Raw genomic sequence first — 19,804 nt, forward strand, 5'->3', positions numbered from 1 at the left:
TTGGCTGCAGACTGGGCAGAGGAACAGACCAGTGTGTCCATTCTCAGTAATTCAGTTTCAGACCCTAGACTTTCTATGGCCCCAGCCCTATGGGAATGATGGAATAGCTGACCCTCATCTTGGCTTTGATGCCACACCGTTATGTGACAAAAGTGACCACATTGGCTTCTGATTCTGTCCCTGCCAACTTTAGCAGGCAGGGGCTAAAGCCTGTGATGACAGGCAGAACTTTATGCTCCATCTTTTCTCTGTGGGCATTCACTGGCAGTTTCCAAGGGTGTTGGGTGACATTCACATCCGTCCTGAAATCGGGGGTGGCACCATCAGGTTTTGGACATTCCATTTGGCCTCTCTTGTATTATCTGAAGGTGTCCATCCACCGTGGGACACCCCACCCTGCCTCTCAATTGCAGGAGCCAAACCCTGATCCTTTAGAGGCCACGGACACTAAATATTTTTTCACCCTTCCTTCGGTGTTTGCCTTTCAGTACTTAGAAAACCTTGACCCGACTGAGGCCTAGTGGGAAGGGCCTTAGCCACTTGGGGGTGGCAGTGGCTGCAAGGCAAAAGAGCCAATGAGGTTGAGAGTATTGTTTAGGCCAGACTTGGCAGCTCTCCAGCTATGAAAGAAGGTTAAGGTCATTTGTGGGGGGGGGAGGGGTGGAGGGAGGAGCCTGGGAAAAGAACTACTGGCCACACCCCTGGGTTCTCTACTGGCGAGGTTCTATTTACTTCTCAAAAGCAAATTACTCACAGCTCAGTGGCTAGCAGTTCTCTCAGCCTGTGGTAACTCCAGTCCGAAACTGGAGACCAGGCTAGGCTCCCCCTGCATTGCAGGGGAGCAGATGAAAGGAACCCAGGAAACCAAACTCCTAGGTAATGCTCCACACATAGCCCAGAAATGCACTTTCTACACTAGAAAATGGAGTTCAAGAGGCCCGGTACAAAACATAGCCATTAGCAACACAGCTCACCAAAATATAGATATGAAAAGTTTCCCATGTAGTTTTTTTTCCAGAAGAGTCCTAGGAAGGCATCTTGGTTGACAAAGGTTAGCCCTTGTCTCTACCTCCCTCCCCCTCAATCAATAGAGGAATACTGATTATTCATTCCTGTCCCTGACCCAAATATTAACAACCACACTTAGCTCGATGAACACTTGATTGAAATTCTTGGGACAATTTTTACCTCATGCTGAATACGACAAAAACAAACCTTGCCTGCTGAGCTCCGCAGCTAGCTTCAGTTATTCCTGGTGCTCCTCTGACCCGGGAAGGAGGGCCGCAGTTGTGGGACCTCGCTTGGTGTATGTGCTCAAACCACTTTCCTCAACTGTAAAATGGGAACCGGAATACTGACTCGCAGGCACAATCCTTGCAAGATTACTTGATGGGCTACGTCTGGTACACAAGTAGGTACGCACTAGAAAACTGTTGTTTCGAGTTTCACTTCTAAGTGTCCACAACAATGGCATTTTCTCTGCTCCTGCTTCCGGTCTTTCCATTGTTCCCCTAAGGAAGGAGATGAACAGAGATGCTGAATATGGCAACATTCACCTTATAAAAGTAACTGCATCTAGCCAACATCTACAGTTTCATTCAACAACTACTTAAGTGGTCACCCTGTGTCGTTAGGACCCGGATGTAGCAGTGACCAAATAATAATGCCCTCAGAGAGCTTACATTCTAGTGGGAGACGACAGGTGAGTAAAATATATGGTTGACCCTTGAACAACAGAGGGTTTGAACTGCACGGGTCCACTTAAACAGATTTTTTTTGATACAGTGCAGTACTATAAATGTATTCTCTCTTCCTTATGATTTTCCTAACATTTTTTTCCCTCTTCCTTACTTGATTGTAGGCACACTGCATATGATACAGATAACATACAAGAAAGGTGTTGATCTACTGTTTATGTATCAGTAAGGCTTCCGGTCAACAGTGGGGTATTAGTGTGGGTTTTGGGGGGAGTCAAAAGTTATACATGTACTTCTGGGGGGGTGCCTGGCTTGCTCAGTCAGTAGAGGATGTGACTCTTGATCTCGGGGTCATGGTTTCACGCCCGACGTTGGGGGTAAAGATTACTTAAAAAAAGTAAAAATAAATAGAAGCAACATTTGTAAAATTTGAAAAAAAAATACAAGTATTTTTGCCCGGGCAGGGTGTTGGCACCCCTGGCCTCCACACCGTTCAAAGGGCAACCGTACTACAGGCCGGACGTAACAAGGGCTACAAAGAATAAGGCAGAGAGGGAAATAAGGCAGGGGGGCAGAGATTGCTATTTTAAATAAGGTGGCTAGGGAAGGGTTCGCCGACACAGTATTTGAGCAAAGACACGAAGAGGACTTCAGTCACAGAGTTATCTGGTCAAAGAGTATTCTGGACAGAGGGGACAGTAGACACGAAATCCCTAAGGTGGAAACATTTCTTTGGGGGGGAGTGAGCAACGGGGCAGAGAAAAGGGGCCCAGAAATCTAACGGCAAGCCAGACAACCACGGGTCTTGCAGGTCATTATAAGGATCTGGACTTTACTCCGAGTGAGAAGACTGAAGGATTTTGATCTTAGGTTTTAAAGGGAGTGTTCTGGTTGCTAATGTCAAGAATAGGTTCAACCAGGCAAAGCAGAAACAAGGCTATTTCAAGAATTTAAGAACGATAGGATAGCTTCTCGAACTACAGTGGTAGTGGCTCGGCTGAGGGTTCTTTTTTTGGGGAGTGCGAACAGACTAGATGTGGAAATGAAAGTTTTTTGTTTTGTTTTGTCAAGCAATGGAGTTGTTGTTTACTGGGGAAGGTATGGGAGAAGCAGGTTTCTAGGGGAAGATAGGGCATTTTAGCTCGGGAGTGTTCAAATCAATCTTCCACACCGTTGAGTTGGAGGCTGCCTTGAGATAAATGCTTGTCTTACTGTTAAAATTTCTTAGAAAAGGGGCACCTGGGTGGCTCAGTCGTTAAGCGTCTGCCTTCGGCTCAGGTCATGGTTCCAGGGTCCTGGGATCGAGCCCATCGGACTCCCTGCTCAGCAGGAAGCCTGCTTCTCCCTCTCCCCCTCCCCCTGCTTTTGTTCCCTCTCTCTTGCTGTGTCTCTGTCAAATAAATCTTAAAAAATTTTTTTTCTTACAAAAGCAGATATCCTCCCTTAAGCCAACTATTTCAAAAAAAATTTTTTTTTTCTAGACTACCATCAAAATCTCTTTGGCTATTTACACCCATTTTATTTCAAGAGGCTAACGTGCCTTTTATGCCGAGAACTTCCTTTTGCAGGTGAAATCATTGCAGATGCTTTCTTAAATTTACTTACACTGTGGAAGGTAGAGCAGAATATGGTACAGAAATGACAGGGCCCAGGACGCCACCATTCAGGGAAGAGAGCACACCAAGGGAGATTTCCAAGAACAGGACCAGCAACCCCCCACTCCCCCCAAAAGATCAAGTTGTTAAATTGCCTGAAAACAGTAAAAAGCCTCACAAACGTCTTACCAAGATTTAATGTACATTTATTCTTAACACGTGGAACATATAGTATAAAGATTTCATACTGAATAAATGATATTCATTAAGCCAAAAAAGGAAAAAAGGAGGAATTTACATCAAGTTTTAGCTACATTGTTTGAAATACAAATATGCAGATTTTATCACTGAAAAAATCTCAATTGTGTTTCTTCATCAGGAACTTCAACTGAACCTAGAACTTTTTCACACCTCGATTAGAAAGAAAACAAAACAAAACAAAAACCCAGAAAAAAATAAACTATAAGTTGATTGGCTGCTGAGACAGCAAGGACTTTTTACAGAGACCTGTACAGCATCGCGCCAAGAGGGGCGATGTCTGGCAAGAGATTAAATAGCTGTGTCTCGCTTTGTGCAGGTCACCAACTTGTTAACTCGTCATACTATAAAGGGGCGGCTGGGAGGGGGACCAAACTGTGGGGATCCAAGGGTATGTGCAATGTACAACGTCAGATATATACACACGTGGCAGCGCAGCCGCTGCAGCTAAAGGTTAAAACCAGTTCTAAGAGGTGATCTCAGGGTTATTCATACAATCAAGGAGGAGAGAAAGAGGTCAGGGTGTTGTAGGTTCACACATGATACTTTGGGGGAAAAGCCTTTTTTTTTTTTCTCCTCAACATTTAACTAAAAACATTTTTAAAAACTACAGCTTGCTGCTGACCCAGCGTTTTCTCTCGTTTCCATGTGAGACATTATTATTACAGTATGTTTACAGTATCAGGTGTACAGTACAGTACATGAAAGGGTCTACACTCTACTGCACAGGCCTCTCCAGTGAACAGGGTCTGTCCACAACTGCGAACTTCTCGGCTCCTGCAAGATTGTGAATGTACAACAATAAACCACACACAGTTCAGCAGTCACCTTTTTTGTCCTTCAGAGGTTTTTTTTTTGTATTTTTTTCCTTTTTTTTTTTTTACCATTAAAAACAGTTATGAAATGTGGCATCCCGTTGATGCAAGGGCCGGGAAAGCCATTTTTATTTTATTTTATTTATTTATTTTTTCCCCAAACTCACTGTAAACGACAGTAACTTTGGTTAAAATAAAAAAGTCTTCTATGTAGGCAGAGCTTTGTCTTTTCAAATAGGGTGGGGTCCTGAGGGGGGTAAGGTGAGGACAAGGAACAGAAAGGTGTGAGGTGGGGGGGAGGGTGGCGGGAGAGGAGAAGGAAAGAGAAACAGGAGAGACTTTTTACCCAAGGGAGAAGCTGGACAGCACAGGGTAAACTGGATTCTGAGGTGGTTTTGCATAAATAAAGGGCAACAGTCAGTTTCTAAGTTCTCCACACACGCACACACACACAGGGAGGGAGGTGTCCCACGGCTGTCATGACTGGCCAATCAAAAACAGTACATCACAAATGACTTGTGAAACCAATGAGTTCATCAACGGTGATACCGAGATGTCCAACAGCCGTGACTCGTACAGCGTGAACTCCGAGTGGTTCTCGTCCACCTTGGCCAGGGCCAGCAGCGCGCGGGCAGCCCGCCGCATCATGTCCACACTAGTTGGCTCGAAGGGCGGGTTCTGCATGTGGAGCAGGCTGGCCTGGCTCTGCTGGAACTGGGTGGCAGCAAGGCTGTCCTCCAGGAAGCCAAGGAGGTTGCCGATGCTGCCCTTCTGCACGGCGATGGCGCGGGCTGCCAGGCTGTCGCCCTGCGCCAGGTTGGCCAGCAGAACCACGGCCATCTCCCGGCACACCGGGTTCTTTCGGTCACTGAGGAAGCGCACCATGGTGCTATACAACTTCTCCAGGCGGCTGAAGGGGGGCGTGGCCAGGATCAGGTCCACATTGTTGTCCTGGATGCTGAGTTTGCTGAGGGTTTCCAAGACCAGTCTCTGGGGGGAGAGGACGGCGTTGGGGCCCAGGGTGGAGAAGGGGTCCTGGGCTTCAGCTGAAGGGCAGACTGCCCAGTGTAGGAGTCCGTCCAGGACAGGCAGGCAAATGCTCTCAGGGTACGGGGAGAGGTCCAACTGCCCCGAGATGTTGGCAAGCGTGACCAAGGTGTTTTCCCGGAGCATCTCCAAGCAGTCCCACCACCACTCCACTTTGTTGCAGCTCACCCCTTGGTCCTGCTCCTCCTCCTTCTCGTAAGTCAGTGGTGCCTGCTTCCGCTCTGGGTGCTTGTGGTGCAGGAGGATCAGCTTGCCCAGGATCAGCAGCAGCCCCGGGTGTTTGGACATCTCAAAGTCGTTGCCGGGCACAAACGACAGGCTTCGGATGGTATTGGAGACACAGACGCAGCGCTTAGCGAGGGAATCCTGCCAGTCCAGAAGGGTACACAGTGGGGTCTCATCTTTACTGTGGGGTTCATCCTCTAGGATCTTGATGTTCCGGTGGCTCTGTGCCGGGCTGATGCCGAATGGAAACTTGCTGCTCTCCTTGGTGGCCTCTGCATTCTTAGCTCCCTCCTCGGTCAACGTGCTAGACCGGGTGGACAACATGTCATCCATTGTGGCTGTGATCCGTTTCTCTGGAGGGCCATCAGGCGGGGGGCCCTCCTGTTCTGTTGTCCCTGGCGTACCCTCTGCTGCTGTGACATGTTTCCGGGTGACTGGTGGGCAGGGCACATGAGGCCGGGTCAGCAGCAGCTCTGTCTTGCTCTCAAAGTGGGTCTGGATATGCTCAGTGGTGTCCCCCCCACCAATCCGCCAGTGCAGCAGGCCACTGTCAAACTCCTGCACGCGCCCAAGCTTATCTGAGCAGTCCACCACAAACGGGTCATTCTTCTGCACGATCTTTACTGGAAGCTTGTCAAACTTACTAATCAGTTTCTCCTCACTACTCTCTGAGGCTGCCTTGTCCTTGCCCGAAAAGGCCATCTCCTCATCATTTTCCACTACTTCCTCCTCTTCTTCCTCCTCTAGTTTAGGACCTGGAAGGTCTTCCTCCTCCTCCCCCTCCATGGGGGCTGGACTAGACGCCTTGCTGAATCTCCCAGGGTCCAGTAGTGTTCTCTGTCCTGGGTCACCCACCTCATACTCCTTTAAAATGCCAAAGATCTCGATCAGGCAACGTCGGAAATATTCCACAAGGAGCTCTAGCAAACCTGGGAGCTAAAAAGAGAAAAACAGGAAATAAATGAAGGGAGAAAAGTGGGCCAAAGGAGAGAATCCCTGATCTGAGAGGACTCCCACAGTCCTCTAATCTCCCCTTCTTTCCTTGTAGGTCAGACATCTGTATCCCCAGGAAAGACAGAGTTGCTCCTTTCCCAAAGGCTCTCCACAGAGTAAGACATTCAATCTTTCCTATGCCCAGCGCACAGTTCTTCCTTCTGCTCAGCCTACCTTCACGTAACCTGCCTCCAGCAGGACGGACGTGCTGACTGACAGCTCTGCACCTCACCTCTCGGCCTCCTCTTCCCAACCAATTCCTGCTTTTCTTCACCAGGCCCAGTTTCCTACCTGCTGGTCATTGACACTGTCCCTCTTAAGACACTCTCTATATTCCACTGCCAAGTACAGCCCAAGGCTAGGCATGGTGGAATGATCCCTTCAACACAAGCTGAGAAAGGGAAAGAAGTGTGGACAGATGTTGACCTGCTCTCTTCTCCAAGCTCCCTAACATTCCAGGAGGCTGGACCTCCGTGAAGCAATCATGCAACATAATGAGTTGCATGATGATACTGATGAGGCTTCAGTCCTCCAAACATTGGTCCAAGCTGGTGCTAGGTAGACCCAAGTTCCAGCTTGGATCCTGTATAGGTTATTTACCTCTAGAAGAAAACACTAATCTCCAGTCAGATTAATCTCTGGCCAAAGAGAGTAAAGCAGAATGGAAAAAATAAGGGCTTTAGAATTAGAAAGATCTAGGTTTGCGCTCTGGCTTTTCGAGGAACTAGCCATGTGATTAACTCTGTACCGATACCACTTCTATCTTTCCACTGACCGCAGTGGAAATTCCTACACTTGACATGACTGTTCTGAGGTCTAAATGGAATATACCAAATGCCTGGCATAGGGAAATTGCTCAATCAAAATCTGTTCCTTCTCCTTCTCATGCGGGGCAATTTTATGTAATGGACATAAAGTTGGGCCTTGGAATCAGAAAGACTGTGAACTTGGGCAAAGATAAGACTCTGAGCCTATTTACTCTTCTCTAGGAGGCCACATGTGTCTCAGAAGGCTGTTGTGAAGATGATATGAAAGAACATACAGGGCGCCTGGGTGGCTCAGTTGGTTAAGCGACTGCCTTCGGCTCAGGTTATGATCCTGGAGTCCCGGGATCGAGTCCCATGTCGGGCTCCCTGCTCTGCGGGGAGTCTGCTTCTCCTTCTGACCCTCTTCCCTCTCATGCTCTCTATCTCTCATTCTCTCTCTCAAATAAATAAATAAAATCTTTAAAAAAAAAAAAAAGAACATATAAAGGACCTAGCACAAAGTGACGGCACACGAAATGGGTAACTCTTAACAATTCTGTCTAGTCAGCTCCTTGATAGATAGGTTGCTGGGTACACTAAGGATGATCAAAACAGAGAGTGGGATGGTGCAGCAGAAACCCTTCCTAGCTATTGGGAAGACTCAAGGTGCACGTCCTGTGGAGAGAGCATCTGGAGAATCACCTCTGCAAGAACATCATTAAAATACCACCACCAGCACCCACAAGCAGACTTCACTTCTCCTTCTACACCTTAGGAAAACGGGATCAATAAAGACCTCCTATATTCACAGTGCATGAAGACAGGGAAGGAGAAAGAAACTGCTGTGCTCACTAATAAAGACCACAGGTTTTTCTTGGTAGTCTTGAAAGTTGGGTGTCTTCACACACATCAACAGAATCTGCATTTCTTCCCAATAAATACCAAAAAGTTTCTCCCAAATTCCCTTTGAAGTCAATCCTGATACCTTACACAAATTATTATTGTTCTCAGTGTTCTGGGCCCATGGCCAGTGGCACAGTACTGGCATGGAATCAAAGCACTGGCACGGAAGATACCAGAGAGTGAGCGAGAGAGGGGAGACCATGTTGGCCGGGGATGGCTTAATTCCCCGTGTCACTTAGTGCGCTCTACTTCAAGATCCCAGGCCCTCCCATTCTTCCAATCTTTCCCAGGCACCTGTACTCACCTGACTGAGGTTGAAGGTCATGATGCTGTTGTCATCATACAGCAGGATGTTAATGGTGTCTAATGCCCATGTGCTCTCTGCCAGCAGCCCAGACTTGAGGGACATCATTACCCGCCATGCCTCCGGGGTTCCTGAAATAAACCTCCATGTCGCCCATCTACCAAGCCCAGGGTGGCCAGATGCTCCCCCAGGGCTGGCCCATCAGTCAGGCTACTCTGAAGGTAACACATGGCGGGAGGCAGTTCCTATCTAGGAGAGGACACACATCTGCTTCTAGGCTCCCTTAGGACATCACTGCATGGCGCTTCTTTTGGTAAAGCCTGAAATCAGCTGTTTTCCTTATCCAAAGTTCTTTGGCTCTATTTTAGACAACACTGGACCAAGATCTTATCCCATCCGGAATATTAGGATGGAGACAGAAAAACGGACAAGATTTTAAGGGGCAGATGAAGCAACCTGACCAGGGAGGTTTCCTTACCAATGTCTTTCATCGTGAGCCGCCTCCTCTGCTTCAACACGGGCTGTGTTGCTTCAACAGAGCCAGGTGGGAAGGTGATGTCCCGCCGAATCATGGGTGGCTGCACGGGGGCAGGTGCTATGTGCGAGGCAGGTACCGGGGGACCTGCCTTTTGCATCTTCATCCCAGAGTGTAGGAATGGAGACTTGCTAGGAGAGGTGCGGTTCTCCATTGGCCGGGGCAGGGGAGCGGGGCTGGATACCTGAGGAATGTGATTCTGCATGCTTGGCGGGGGCTGGTAGTTGGAAGGAGGGGGCCTTGTCATGGGGGGCACGGGGGCAGAGGGACCATATGGGGGCTGCCGTGTGCCATGGGAAGGCCACGGGCCTTCATGGTTGGCCCTCTGATCCGTATGCAGCATTTCATCTGTTCGGTTCACGCCATGATAGGCGGGGCCCTGGGGGGCAGAGCCAGTGCTCTGCCTGTTGGTGTAATTGTAGGTCATGTCATTACGCCCCTGCCACATGGTGCCTTGCTGAGCGACCTCAGCCGATGCTTGTATGGGGCCACCCATCATCTGCGGTGGCATGTTCTGCTGGGCATTGGAGCCAGGGGGCGCAGAGACACGGTCTCGGCCAAACTGGAATGGAAACTGGTTCTGGGGGCCGCCCGCTGGTCGGCGCTCAGTAGCAGCGGTGGCCGTGGCAGGATAGGCGTTGCCATACTGGTTATACACATCTTGCTGAGGGGAAGGCTGGGTGGCTTGCTGCTGGCTGGCAGGCTGGGGCTGGGCTGGGGGCAACTGCTGCTGTTGGGGCTGCCCCTGCCCCGTGCTGTACGGCACGCTGTACATCTCCCCTTCGTGCCGCTTGGCAGGAGGGCCATATGTGCCATCCATCGGCCGTTTGTAATTCTAAGACAGGGACAAGCAGAGGGGCAGTTAATATTCTGCACGCAGGGACACAAGATGCACAGCTGCCGAGATGGCTACACCAGACACCTGCCGGGCTTACTTCTGTGCCTCCAGGGGAGGACGGGGACTCCAAGGGAAGAAAGGAATCACCTTTACAAATGATCTTTTGAAGTTGTTTCTGAAAGCAAGAATCAGTCCCTATTTCCCCCAGTTCTCCCTTGCTCTAGGTAGAAAAATGTAGAAAAGTTCAAAAATCAAAATAAGATCGGTTTCTAGCTCTTTTGGAGAACTAGCGAGACTGGACTGGAATCTGAACAGGGATGAGATTGAAGGCTCGGCTCTTCAGCAGAACTATGTGGGTGGGAGCATACCAAAGTATCTAGAGCAAGCCCTCCTTAAACTCTCCAACTCAGTCCTCTACCCGGCTCCCGGGGGGGAACCTGTATGTCGGCGCACCCAGCTGCCCTCCTCACCTGCTGCTGCTGCTGATACAGTGTGGTCTGCTGGCTGGGGAAGGGGCTGCCGGAAGGGGTGCCTTGAGTGGAGAACTGATTGCCATAGGAATCATGTCTGTAGGAGGGAGAGAATCAGAGGATCAGGGCGGGAAGTGGCAAAGCCTGAGCCACAGCGACACTGATAGCAGCCTTCACTCACCGCTGCTGCTGCTGCTGCGGGGGGTAGCGGCTGGGAGAGTACATCCCCGAGTCTGGGTTGGAAGGCATGAGATTCGGCTGTGGGGCTCCGGTGCCCATGTTTCCCTCGGGTCCTATTCCAGGCTCCGTCCTGTACACAGGTGGAGCAGTGGATTGAGTCCACAATAGCTGTGGGGGGCTGGGGTGGGACAGGAGCAGGGGCCATGCTCACCTCACTCTGTCATAAGGCCCTCCATAGGGATAGTGCTGTCGCGGTCCCATCGCCACATTTCCCAGCCCAGGGCCGGCAGCTCGGCTGTAGGGGTCTCCCATCCCGCCGTTGGGGCCCTGCCCCGAGGACATGAAAGGATCGCTCCCTGGAGCTGTGCGCAGAAATTAAGTGTGAGCAAACCGGTAAGCCAGCAGGCCTTGCAGCCTACACTTTGCCTGCCCCAAAGACCAAGCCCTCTTCAGGGCTCAGGTTTGTTCCTACAGTTTTCCTGACGGGTTCAGAAGAGATCTAAAGAGGCTCCAACCATCAAAGAGCACGTACTTGTTAAGGTGTGACAAGGTGAGGCCAGGGAGAGGGAGACAAGAAAGGAGGTAGGGATGAAGAGTGGTGGTTGGGTCTGGAAAGGCCTTATCTCCGAGAATGGCTTAACAAGAACTGTGAACCACTCTCAAGATACCCCCCCATTTCCCTGGCCCTGTCCTCAAGCAGTTGGTCACCTTTCCTCATGCCGCCATAAGGATCCTTATTTGGCTCGTAGGACATGCGCCCCATCATGTCAGAGGTATTCATACTGGGCTGGTACCCAGGGTTTGGAGTCATGGAATTCCGCTTCTGGAATGTGGGGTCACTTCCATCAGGAAAGGCATCCTGGATCCCAACCGAATTGCTCCTGCTCCAGAGTGAGGAAAGCCAATTAAACCCCAAATAAAGCAATTCCTTCAGTAAGCAGGGCATGTGAGAGTCCCTGGCTGGGTGGGCCGAGCAGGGACCACCTGGGCTGCACAGAAGCTCATGCACTTCTGCCCAGGTCCTCCAAGCCACCTGCCCCTGCTTCTGGCCTTACCTCATGCCTGGCAAGGGGGGGATCTGACTGTGTGGTGTGGATGCTGGAGTTGGTGGCTTCAGGTCTCCTCCTTCTGCCATGGAACTGCTGGTTGACTGAGGTGTCTGTGGCCCCTGCATAGACCCAGATCCCGCTGTGGACAGAGATGTGGGGTGAGCTGGCAAGTGTTTAACTCTCACAGAAATATACAAATGCCCTGGGGTTTCTTTGGAAAGGACTGTTATAAGGCTAAAGCTGGGGTTCTTTAAAGCCTAAATCACCCTTCTCAGCAGGGAATATGTAAGGCCAGGTAATAAAAAGGGAATTTGAGGGTTCTTCTTCTTTTTTTTTTTAAATATAGGCTCCATGCCCAGTGTGGAGCCTGACGTGGGGCTTGAACTCACGACCCTGAGATCAAGACCTGGGCTGAGATCAAGAGTCGGATGCTTAACTGACTGAGCCGCCCAGGTGCCCTGGGGAATTTGAGGTTCTATTGCTCCTTGATACTGTTTCACATTTGGAGAGCAGGAGTAGTGTGGCAATGCCATCACCATGCTAGTGTTTCCTTGCGTCTCTGCCAGCTTCCCTGACTACTTTTCTTTACTTCCCCAAGGACTCTGTCTAACCTACTAAACCCTGTAATGCTGGTGCACAAGTTCCCGGTCAGAGCCCCTGGAATCCTAGGTAGGAAGGCTCCATCTTGCCCCAAACCTTCAGTGTACTTTAGGAACCTAGGAGGTCCTAGTCACAAGCATCTAGCATAGTGTCACCTCTCAGGTTCCAATGTTCTTCTAAGCTGATCCGAGCAGAACTACCAGTAATTAATGTTTCCATTAGTTACCATTCCCAGCAGCAGATATCCCACTGCTTAGGCCTCCCCAGCTGATGAGTCATCTCAGGCACTCATTACATCCTCAGAGGTCAACACCAGGGCACATGTGTTTACACCCACCTTCTAGGAGCCCTGGCCTTCTTCCCTCCCCATGCTTGCCCAGGCCCCAGCCTCCTCTCAGAAAGGAGGGTGGGCAGAGGCACTCCCATCAGAGAGTTCCATTCATATCCCCTCCCCACCCCCTCCTTCCCATTCATTAGCATCTCAGCTCCCTGGGGAATTCAGGGCTCTAGTCTGAGCTGCATTCTGAGGCGCTGACATCAGTGGGCCAAAGCTCCCAGATGGCCCTGCCTCACTGAGATTTGTCAGATTTCCCTACTCCTCTGGTGTCCCTCCTACTCGCTAGTTTACAAACATTTGGCAAGATGCCAGGTGCACAATGAAAATTAAAACTTAAGGGCTGCTGCAGACTACCTCTCAAGGGAGTCGCCACTGTCCGCTCTTTAGTTCTGCCAGCGTGGTAAGCCCTGGGGTAGGACAGGGCAGCGCACGTGTCCCTGGGGCCAGGCGCTGCTGAATAAGGAGCCTGGACCCCTGAATGCTCCCCGTGAAGGGTGAGCCTTAGTGGGGCTGTTCACCCGATCCTTACCAGGAGAGGGAGGCTGGATCTTGGGCTGAGACTTCTTGGAATCAGCAGCTGCAAAGATGTCTGGGGGAGGGTCTTCTCCCCGTTCAATCTTGCACTCAAAGGCATAGAGACACTGGATGTACTGCTTTTTCAAGGAGCTGGCAGCACTGCTTGAGGTGCCCACATTGAGGTTGGTCGCAAGTTCCCGCCATTTTTTGTTCTTGTTGACCTGTACAACCAACCAGAAGAGTCGAGGTACATCTTCCACCTGGTCTTCCTGCTCACAAGCCCCAAACCCCATCAGGTTACCAGGCACTCATCTCTTACGGAATCGCAGTTCTCAGTTAACGACCAAAGTTAACCCCCCTCAGTGCAGACTCCACAACAAGTGTTAAATCCATGGCTAGCTGCCCTCTACCCTCAAGAGGCTCTATCCATAGATCACTGCAACTAGCAGACAGTGCTTATTCAAAGGAGGGCAAATTTCACATCATTATTAATGGGAGAGAACAGAATTCGGAAGGTATGATGCTTTACACGAGTATACAACTGAAAAATGGTGTGCAAATCACCATCAGACCCAAACGCCTTCAAAGGCAACAATAAAAATCAACATTTTGATTGAGACGTGGCAATATCAGCTACCACTCTGCTAGACTTACTTTGTCAAACTGGAGGTTTCCATATGGGGGCTGTTTTCTCGTTGTGGGGCTCTTTGCAAATTTTACATTCTTGTGCCACTGCTGCCCTGCTTCTCAGTGACATGTCACGAACTACAAGCCCCCTTCTTCCCTCACCAGTCACTGTCCTGATTGTCCAGGAGACGCCTCAGGCCCTCTAACTTCTCTGTGCCCTCCCAGCGGCCAGCCTATACTTGTCTCCTTTCCTAAGCTTCAGGACACACTGACCAAGACCATTCCCCAATCCCTATAATTAGATGGTCTTTCTGCTCTAGCCAGGCAAGTCTCCTTCTTCATGTATTCTTATGCTTACTCATCCACCCCAAAGGCTGGGAACACCAGCTTTCCAGGCCCAACGCACAAACAAAGCCCAACATGTTGTGGTATCTACTGACCTGGTACCTGTGATACCAGAGAGAAGAGTGATAAGGAAGCAAAGAGAGGGACAACCTAGATGGCGGGGAGGTGACCAGGAACACTTTCCAGAGCAGGCTAACATCTGAGCTGAAGCCTGAAGGTTGGGAATGGAGCTGGCTGGGTATATTCCGGACTCTCTCCTATATCTCCATGCCACGTAGGCCGGTCAACTGGATGACCCCTTTCTCTACCTACACCCTACTAATCCTTCACAGAAGCTCAGGACTCATCTTCTGCCTTCTTGGAAGCTTCACAAACTTATAACGGCACTCTTTCTCCTCTGAACTCCCACCGACTTTAGCATTCAATTACATCACAGCACCTAAAAGGCTGGCGTCCTTTTGCAAACTGGAAGACAGGTGCAGGCTTCGGGATTCCCTCTGTACCGCATCCTAGGTTCGGTGAATCCAGAAGCCTATCCAATCAAAAGTATGCCGAACCTAACCCGACGCCCCCTCCCTTTCCTTACAGGCAGGAGAAGCCCGACTAGGAGAACTCAATACCAGGGAGAATGGCAGGAGTAAGCCCAGGGTCACCTCAGAAGCCTGCTGTGGCTTTGCTTCCCACGCCAGTTATGTGGCGGTGTGCACGTGTCTTGTTTTGTTTTGTTTTCCTTTGTGGGGGAGGGGAATAAAGCCTGAAGGGAGAAGGAATTCATAACTGACTGTTGGTTGGCTTCATTCCAATCACTTTCTTTTCTGCTGGTGACAGCTGTTTTCCTCTTCTGATTTAGAAGGTTTGGAACACGTCTCTCCCCGCCACGCCTCCCCGAGCTCAGCCACAAACTCAGATCCAACAGCAGGCTCCTGATCTGATGACTACAGAACACGCACAGGAGGAAAGTTCCCAAAGCACAGCATTGCCTCAACTATTTGCCTCCTGGGCTGAGTGTAAAGCAATGCTATAAGGTATCAGAGCAGGGGCAAGGCTCAGGGTGGTATTCAGTTCAGAGGTTTTTAGCACAGATTACTGCATTCACTTAAGTATGCCATATGGAATAACTAAACACAACTTCTCCACCTACTTCATCCTTCATAAGCTATTTCTATTAAATAGCTCCTGAAATCCCATCTTCACTGGGATTGGAAGGAAAGGGTCAGCAACTACTCCGGCTACACCTGTACCATCTTGCAGACCAATTTATATGGCAGAAACCTTGCTGCAAGCTTTGCGTATTTTTCTAGCTTTTGACAGTCTAGCAGGATATACACTATCCCTACTTTACAAATATGTTAGGGCTCAGAGTGGTCATTCACCTTGATTAAGGTCACATGTGTTGTTAAAGTGGCTAAGAAAGAATTCAAAACCTGACTCATCTCTCCAAACCGTGCCCTTGCTTACTATGTCAAACTGCCTCCCGCATTTTCCCTATCTTTGTACCCCAGTGAGACCCTAGACATATGGTAAACTCATTGCTAATACTTCCTACTACCACCCAGGGAGGTCTCAGCCTCCTGTCTTTGTCTTATCTTCTGGAAGCCCTGTGCTTCCAGTCTGTCAGTATGTGCCTCAGAGAGCAGGAGACGGTGATGCCCCTGTGGGATGCTTGGCACCAGGTGAAGCCACTGAGTACCTAGAGAGAGGCTTGTTGAAACCACAGAGGAAGCCAAGTGCTAGGCACTCACCTGAGTCAATCCACCAATCTCCTTCACAGACACATAGAGGCGATAGAGGTCCAGAGGTTTCCTACCCACAGCAGGCAGATTTGTCATGCCCATGGCCTTCTCCTCCGTGAAGGCCAGATAACGGTCCACCCACATCTTCCTCTCAGGCTCACCACCCAGCTCATACAACTTGGTGATCTTCTCATTGGTTGTAGTAGAAGAACTGGATTTCTGGAAGGGGCAGGTCAAGATTCATAGGAACCGGTCAGATTCAAAGCCTATGCTAAGGGTGGTCTCAGAAGTCCCTTGATTAGGGCATTGGTAAAGCTTCTTATTCTGGGGTAGTTAGTAACATGTACCTTGCCTTTGCAAGGTCAAAAGACCAAATGGGAGCTAGAAATTCTTCCTGTAAAGGAAGGAAGCTAACACTGCCTATATATTATGCATTGGGTGCCGTGCTAGACGCCTTTATATATCAGGCATTATTAATTATCCTCCTCTTCAAAGATAAGGAAGCAGGCACAGGAGGCCATTCCTGAAATCTCATTGTTTTTAAGTAGCAGAGCTAAGTGTCAAACCCTTATCCACCTGACAACAATGTCACTATTCTACCTCCATGCTATTACCCAGGAGGCTGGGCATGATTTTACAGACTGTTTCAGAGAACTCAAGAAACTCAAAACGTTGATTTTGAGACAATGGGATGGACTGAAATGAAAAGAAACTTCCTCCTCTCAAGAAAGGAAGGGTCTCCTGCCTGCCTGAAAGGCTTTGGATGTTAAATATCCTGTCCCAGACAGGAGGATGGCTAAAAGGGTCTGAGAGTCAGAGGTGAAGGTCCACAGGACGTGGCAGCTGTACATTTTTATTTCCCGTACTTTGTAAGATGGGGAAAATGGGGCATGACAAAGGGCAGAAATGTTTCAAATGATTCAAACACTGAGCAGGTCCCCAGACTGCCACACAACCCAGCAGAGAGCACACTCAGGACCATCCTACAGGGAGGCCAAGCAAGGACCCAAACCCCACCTGCCTCATCTTCCTCTCTATAGAACACAGGGCACCAACCATTCCTGCTGCTTGGAGTAAGGTCCAGGAAGAGAAGAGCAACTAGTTGCCCATGGCACACACCACCTATCAATGCATGAGGACAGGGTGCACAGTTTCACAAAGGGCATTACAGAGAATTCTACACTGCAGGCCTGGCATTTCCTCTATCACAGACAGCTGTGAGAACATTGTGTTATTTACATCAGGACCCCTTAGGCTAACTGAAATCTAATTCAATGAGCTACTAGCCTGGGACCCTTCATGTTCAAGATGATCAGCCTTTTCTGAGACGATCTAATCCATGTCATAAAAGGCTAGAGTCTAGTCACCCTCTTTTCTTTTTCCTTCCTATCCCTGGAGAGGATGGGACAGAGAGCTGAGAGGAGTCAGGATATAAATCATTACCTTGGATTTGGATTCTGTCTTGGGTGTCCCATCTGCCTTGTTGTTCATTTTGGTGGCTGGAGTTAACTTGACGTCCCCAAGGCCCATCATCTCTGGGCTGGCTGCCATCCCTATAAAAGAGAAAAAAAATCTCAAGTCCAGTAAGTTTGTGACATGAAGATCATTCTGGAAGAAATTCCTGGGATGAGCAAGGACTTGGACTGACCTGCTGAATTGTTGGCCATGGTCCCACCCATGGGATACGGGGGTCCCTGAGGGTTGATCATGCCAGCCATACTATTAATCCCTTGTCCGTAGGGAGGTCCAGTTCCCATCATGCCCCCCTGATTCATATTGGGGTAGCCTGGTGGCCTGAGGAAGAAGATGGAAAGTGACAGAGAGACAAGAGTTAGACACACTGAGCTTTCATATTTGGACCTGAGCTAAATAGAGTTTGTGAGCCAAGATCATCTAGTAAGGCTTACAGGGAAAAAGTTTATGGGTTTCCCAAACCACAACCATGTACCACCTGACCCAGACATTCCTATCTATTACCTCCCACGAAAGGTTCTAAGATGGTTCAGGCTCCAAACAGGAAACCATAGTTCAATTTTAAAGGATACAATCCTTGGAGAAGGGACCCCTACTATGTCTCTTAAGTACTGCCTCCCTCTAAGTCACCTCCAGTGTCAAAATGTGTTTCCATTGAAGGGCCCTCTTTATGGCAAAAGGCCTAGATTTTACCACTCTGTCATGTCAAAACCCAACCAAACTGGACCCCTCATGGCACAGCACCTGGAGGTGCTTTCTTGATGGACCTACTGCAAACTCTATGCTTCCATCATTCTGAAACACTACCAAACCCATCTCTTTACCATTAACCCCCCTATTCTACCTTAGTTCATAAGCATTCCAGTAAGACAAGAGTCACTGTAAGAACTGTAGCCACCAACAGAGGAGTACACAGACAGAGCCTTCAAAAGCCAGTAGAATCATATTCACTGAAGTGAACGGCCACCAAAGTGAGTGTCCAAGGAAGAATGGATGAATCTTCAAAGTCATTAAACCAAATCACATGAGCTCTCTGCACTTTAGTGCCAGATTCAAACACGAAGAACCACACAGAACAGTAGAGAAATGGCAAACCACAACCTTACCATCCTCTATTTCTCACACTACAGATCCAAGTCATGTGTATCATTAAAATCCTTTTGGAAACCAAAAAACTAGACTGACAGAAGAAATGGAGAAACTCTGAAAACTTATTTTACTCATCAAAATAACCTATGCTTTCTAAAGTTCTTTACATACAGTATCTGGACATGTGAAATTTGATACCAACTGAAGATGCTTAAGAATCAGCACTTTTGTTAGCCTGGTGATGGGTATTAAAGAGGGCACATTCCGCGTAGAGCACTGGGTGTTATGCACAAACAATGAATCATGAAACAGTACATCAAAAACTAATGATGTAATGTATGGTGATTAACATAACAATAAAAATTAAAAAAAAAAGAATCAGCACTTTTGTTGGTTTTCTTTCCCATTGTAGGGAAACCCAGTTTTCTAAAGAGCTCTCAATAAAATACATATTTACCAAGATGGCATGGTTCAGATCCAGAAGCATCTCAACAACCCAAATCACTTTACAATTTATTTCCTTCTGCTGACACCCTCTTCACTTCCCAGGCCTTACCTGTTTTGGATAGAGTTGGCAGCAACATGCATGGCGACAGCAGTTTCTTGAGTTTTCCGGTTCATGCCCCCTGGTGGGGGACACATCCCTGACCCAACCTGAGGTGGCATATTGGCCATGTTAGGGCCATAAGGCCGGTTGCCCATGGAGGCATGACTCATTCTCCCTGGAGGGAGTGTGCCATAAGGTGGGATGCCAGGCTGCCCATGCATCTGACCTCCAGCACCCATAGGGTTCATACTTCCGGCCATGCCTGCACTGGGGTAGTTAGCATTGGGCAAGGCATTATAGTTTGGCTGCCTGGGGTAGCCTCCTGGGAAGGAAAGAAGAGAAGACGCAGAGACCTGGTTAATGACTCACTAGCAATTCCTTAATCTCGCTCAGCTCTAAAACTCCAAAGATAATAAATGATAGGAATCACTCACTATTTGGTCTGATAAGAGACCAACTTCATGGCAGCCTTCACCCCATAAAAAAAGGGGGGAGGAGGCCAGAAACACAGAAAGGCAGGCCTCAGTTGTCCTCTCATCCTAAAGCTAGTGCAGCACAGAGCAAGGCTTGCTGGCAGGCTTTGCTGCTACCCAGGCCCCTCAACTCCCAGAACTCCTTCCTTTCTACATAGGCAATCTGCCGTCTCTTCCATGCTCTGTGTAAGACTTCAGCTTTAGATCCATCCAGGGCTCATTTTGAGGAAAGATACATTCTATTAGGACTAATTTACTTTAATTGCCATTAAGTGTTTGCCCAGTCTTGGGGTAAACACCTTCTCCCCATTTTACGGATGAAAGAGAGGCTCAGGGATATTCAGGGACTTTCCCATGGTGACAGTCCTGCCCTATTTTAGGGCCTGGCTTTGGTGCATTTAAAGCAAAG

General features: G+C 49.0%; 1 protein-coding gene across 2 annotated transcripts in view; it reads right to left on the reverse strand.

Moving 5' to 3' along the window:
• Positions 1-3,471: 3,471 nt before the first annotated feature.
• Positions 3,472-19,804, reverse strand: part of ARID1A (AT-rich interaction domain 1A) — a 66,776-nt gene continuing 50,443 nt past the window's right edge. Inside the window, exons 8-20 of one of the 2 annotated variants that reach the window (XM_028113906.2) lie at positions 18,932-19,244; positions 17,462-17,607; positions 17,257-17,366; positions 15,823-16,032; positions 13,122-13,329; positions 11,662-11,794; positions 11,315-11,487; positions 10,818-10,968; positions 10,608-10,736; positions 10,427-10,523; positions 9,062-9,953; positions 8,584-8,714; positions 3,472-6,573 (exon numbers count right to left, since the gene is read on the reverse strand). In XM_028113906.2, coding sequence (XP_027969707.1) covers positions 4,843-6,573; positions 8,584-8,714; positions 9,062-9,953; positions 10,427-10,523; positions 10,608-10,736; positions 10,818-10,968; positions 11,315-11,487; positions 11,662-11,794; positions 13,122-13,329; positions 15,823-16,032; positions 17,257-17,366; positions 17,462-17,607; positions 18,932-19,244 — 4,424 coding nt within the window. In that variant the 3' untranslated portion in view covers positions 3,472-4,842. Of the gene's footprint in view, positions 6,574-8,583; positions 8,715-9,061; positions 9,954-10,426; positions 10,524-10,607; positions 10,737-10,817; positions 10,969-11,314; positions 11,491-11,661; positions 11,795-13,121; positions 13,330-15,822; positions 16,033-17,256; positions 17,367-17,461; positions 17,608-18,931; positions 19,245-19,804 lie in introns of both variants that reach the window. The other variant, XM_028113905.2, reaches the window with a different exon arrangement.

Source organism: Eumetopias jubatus, unplaced genomic scaffold (assembly GCF_037043125.1).
Source record: "Eumetopias jubatus isolate StellerSeaLion01/CBP00866 unplaced genomic scaffold, mEumJub1_p1.0 scaffold_4, whole genome shotgun sequence".
Lineage (NCBI taxonomy): Eukaryota > Metazoa > Chordata > Mammalia > Carnivora > Otariidae > Eumetopias > Eumetopias jubatus.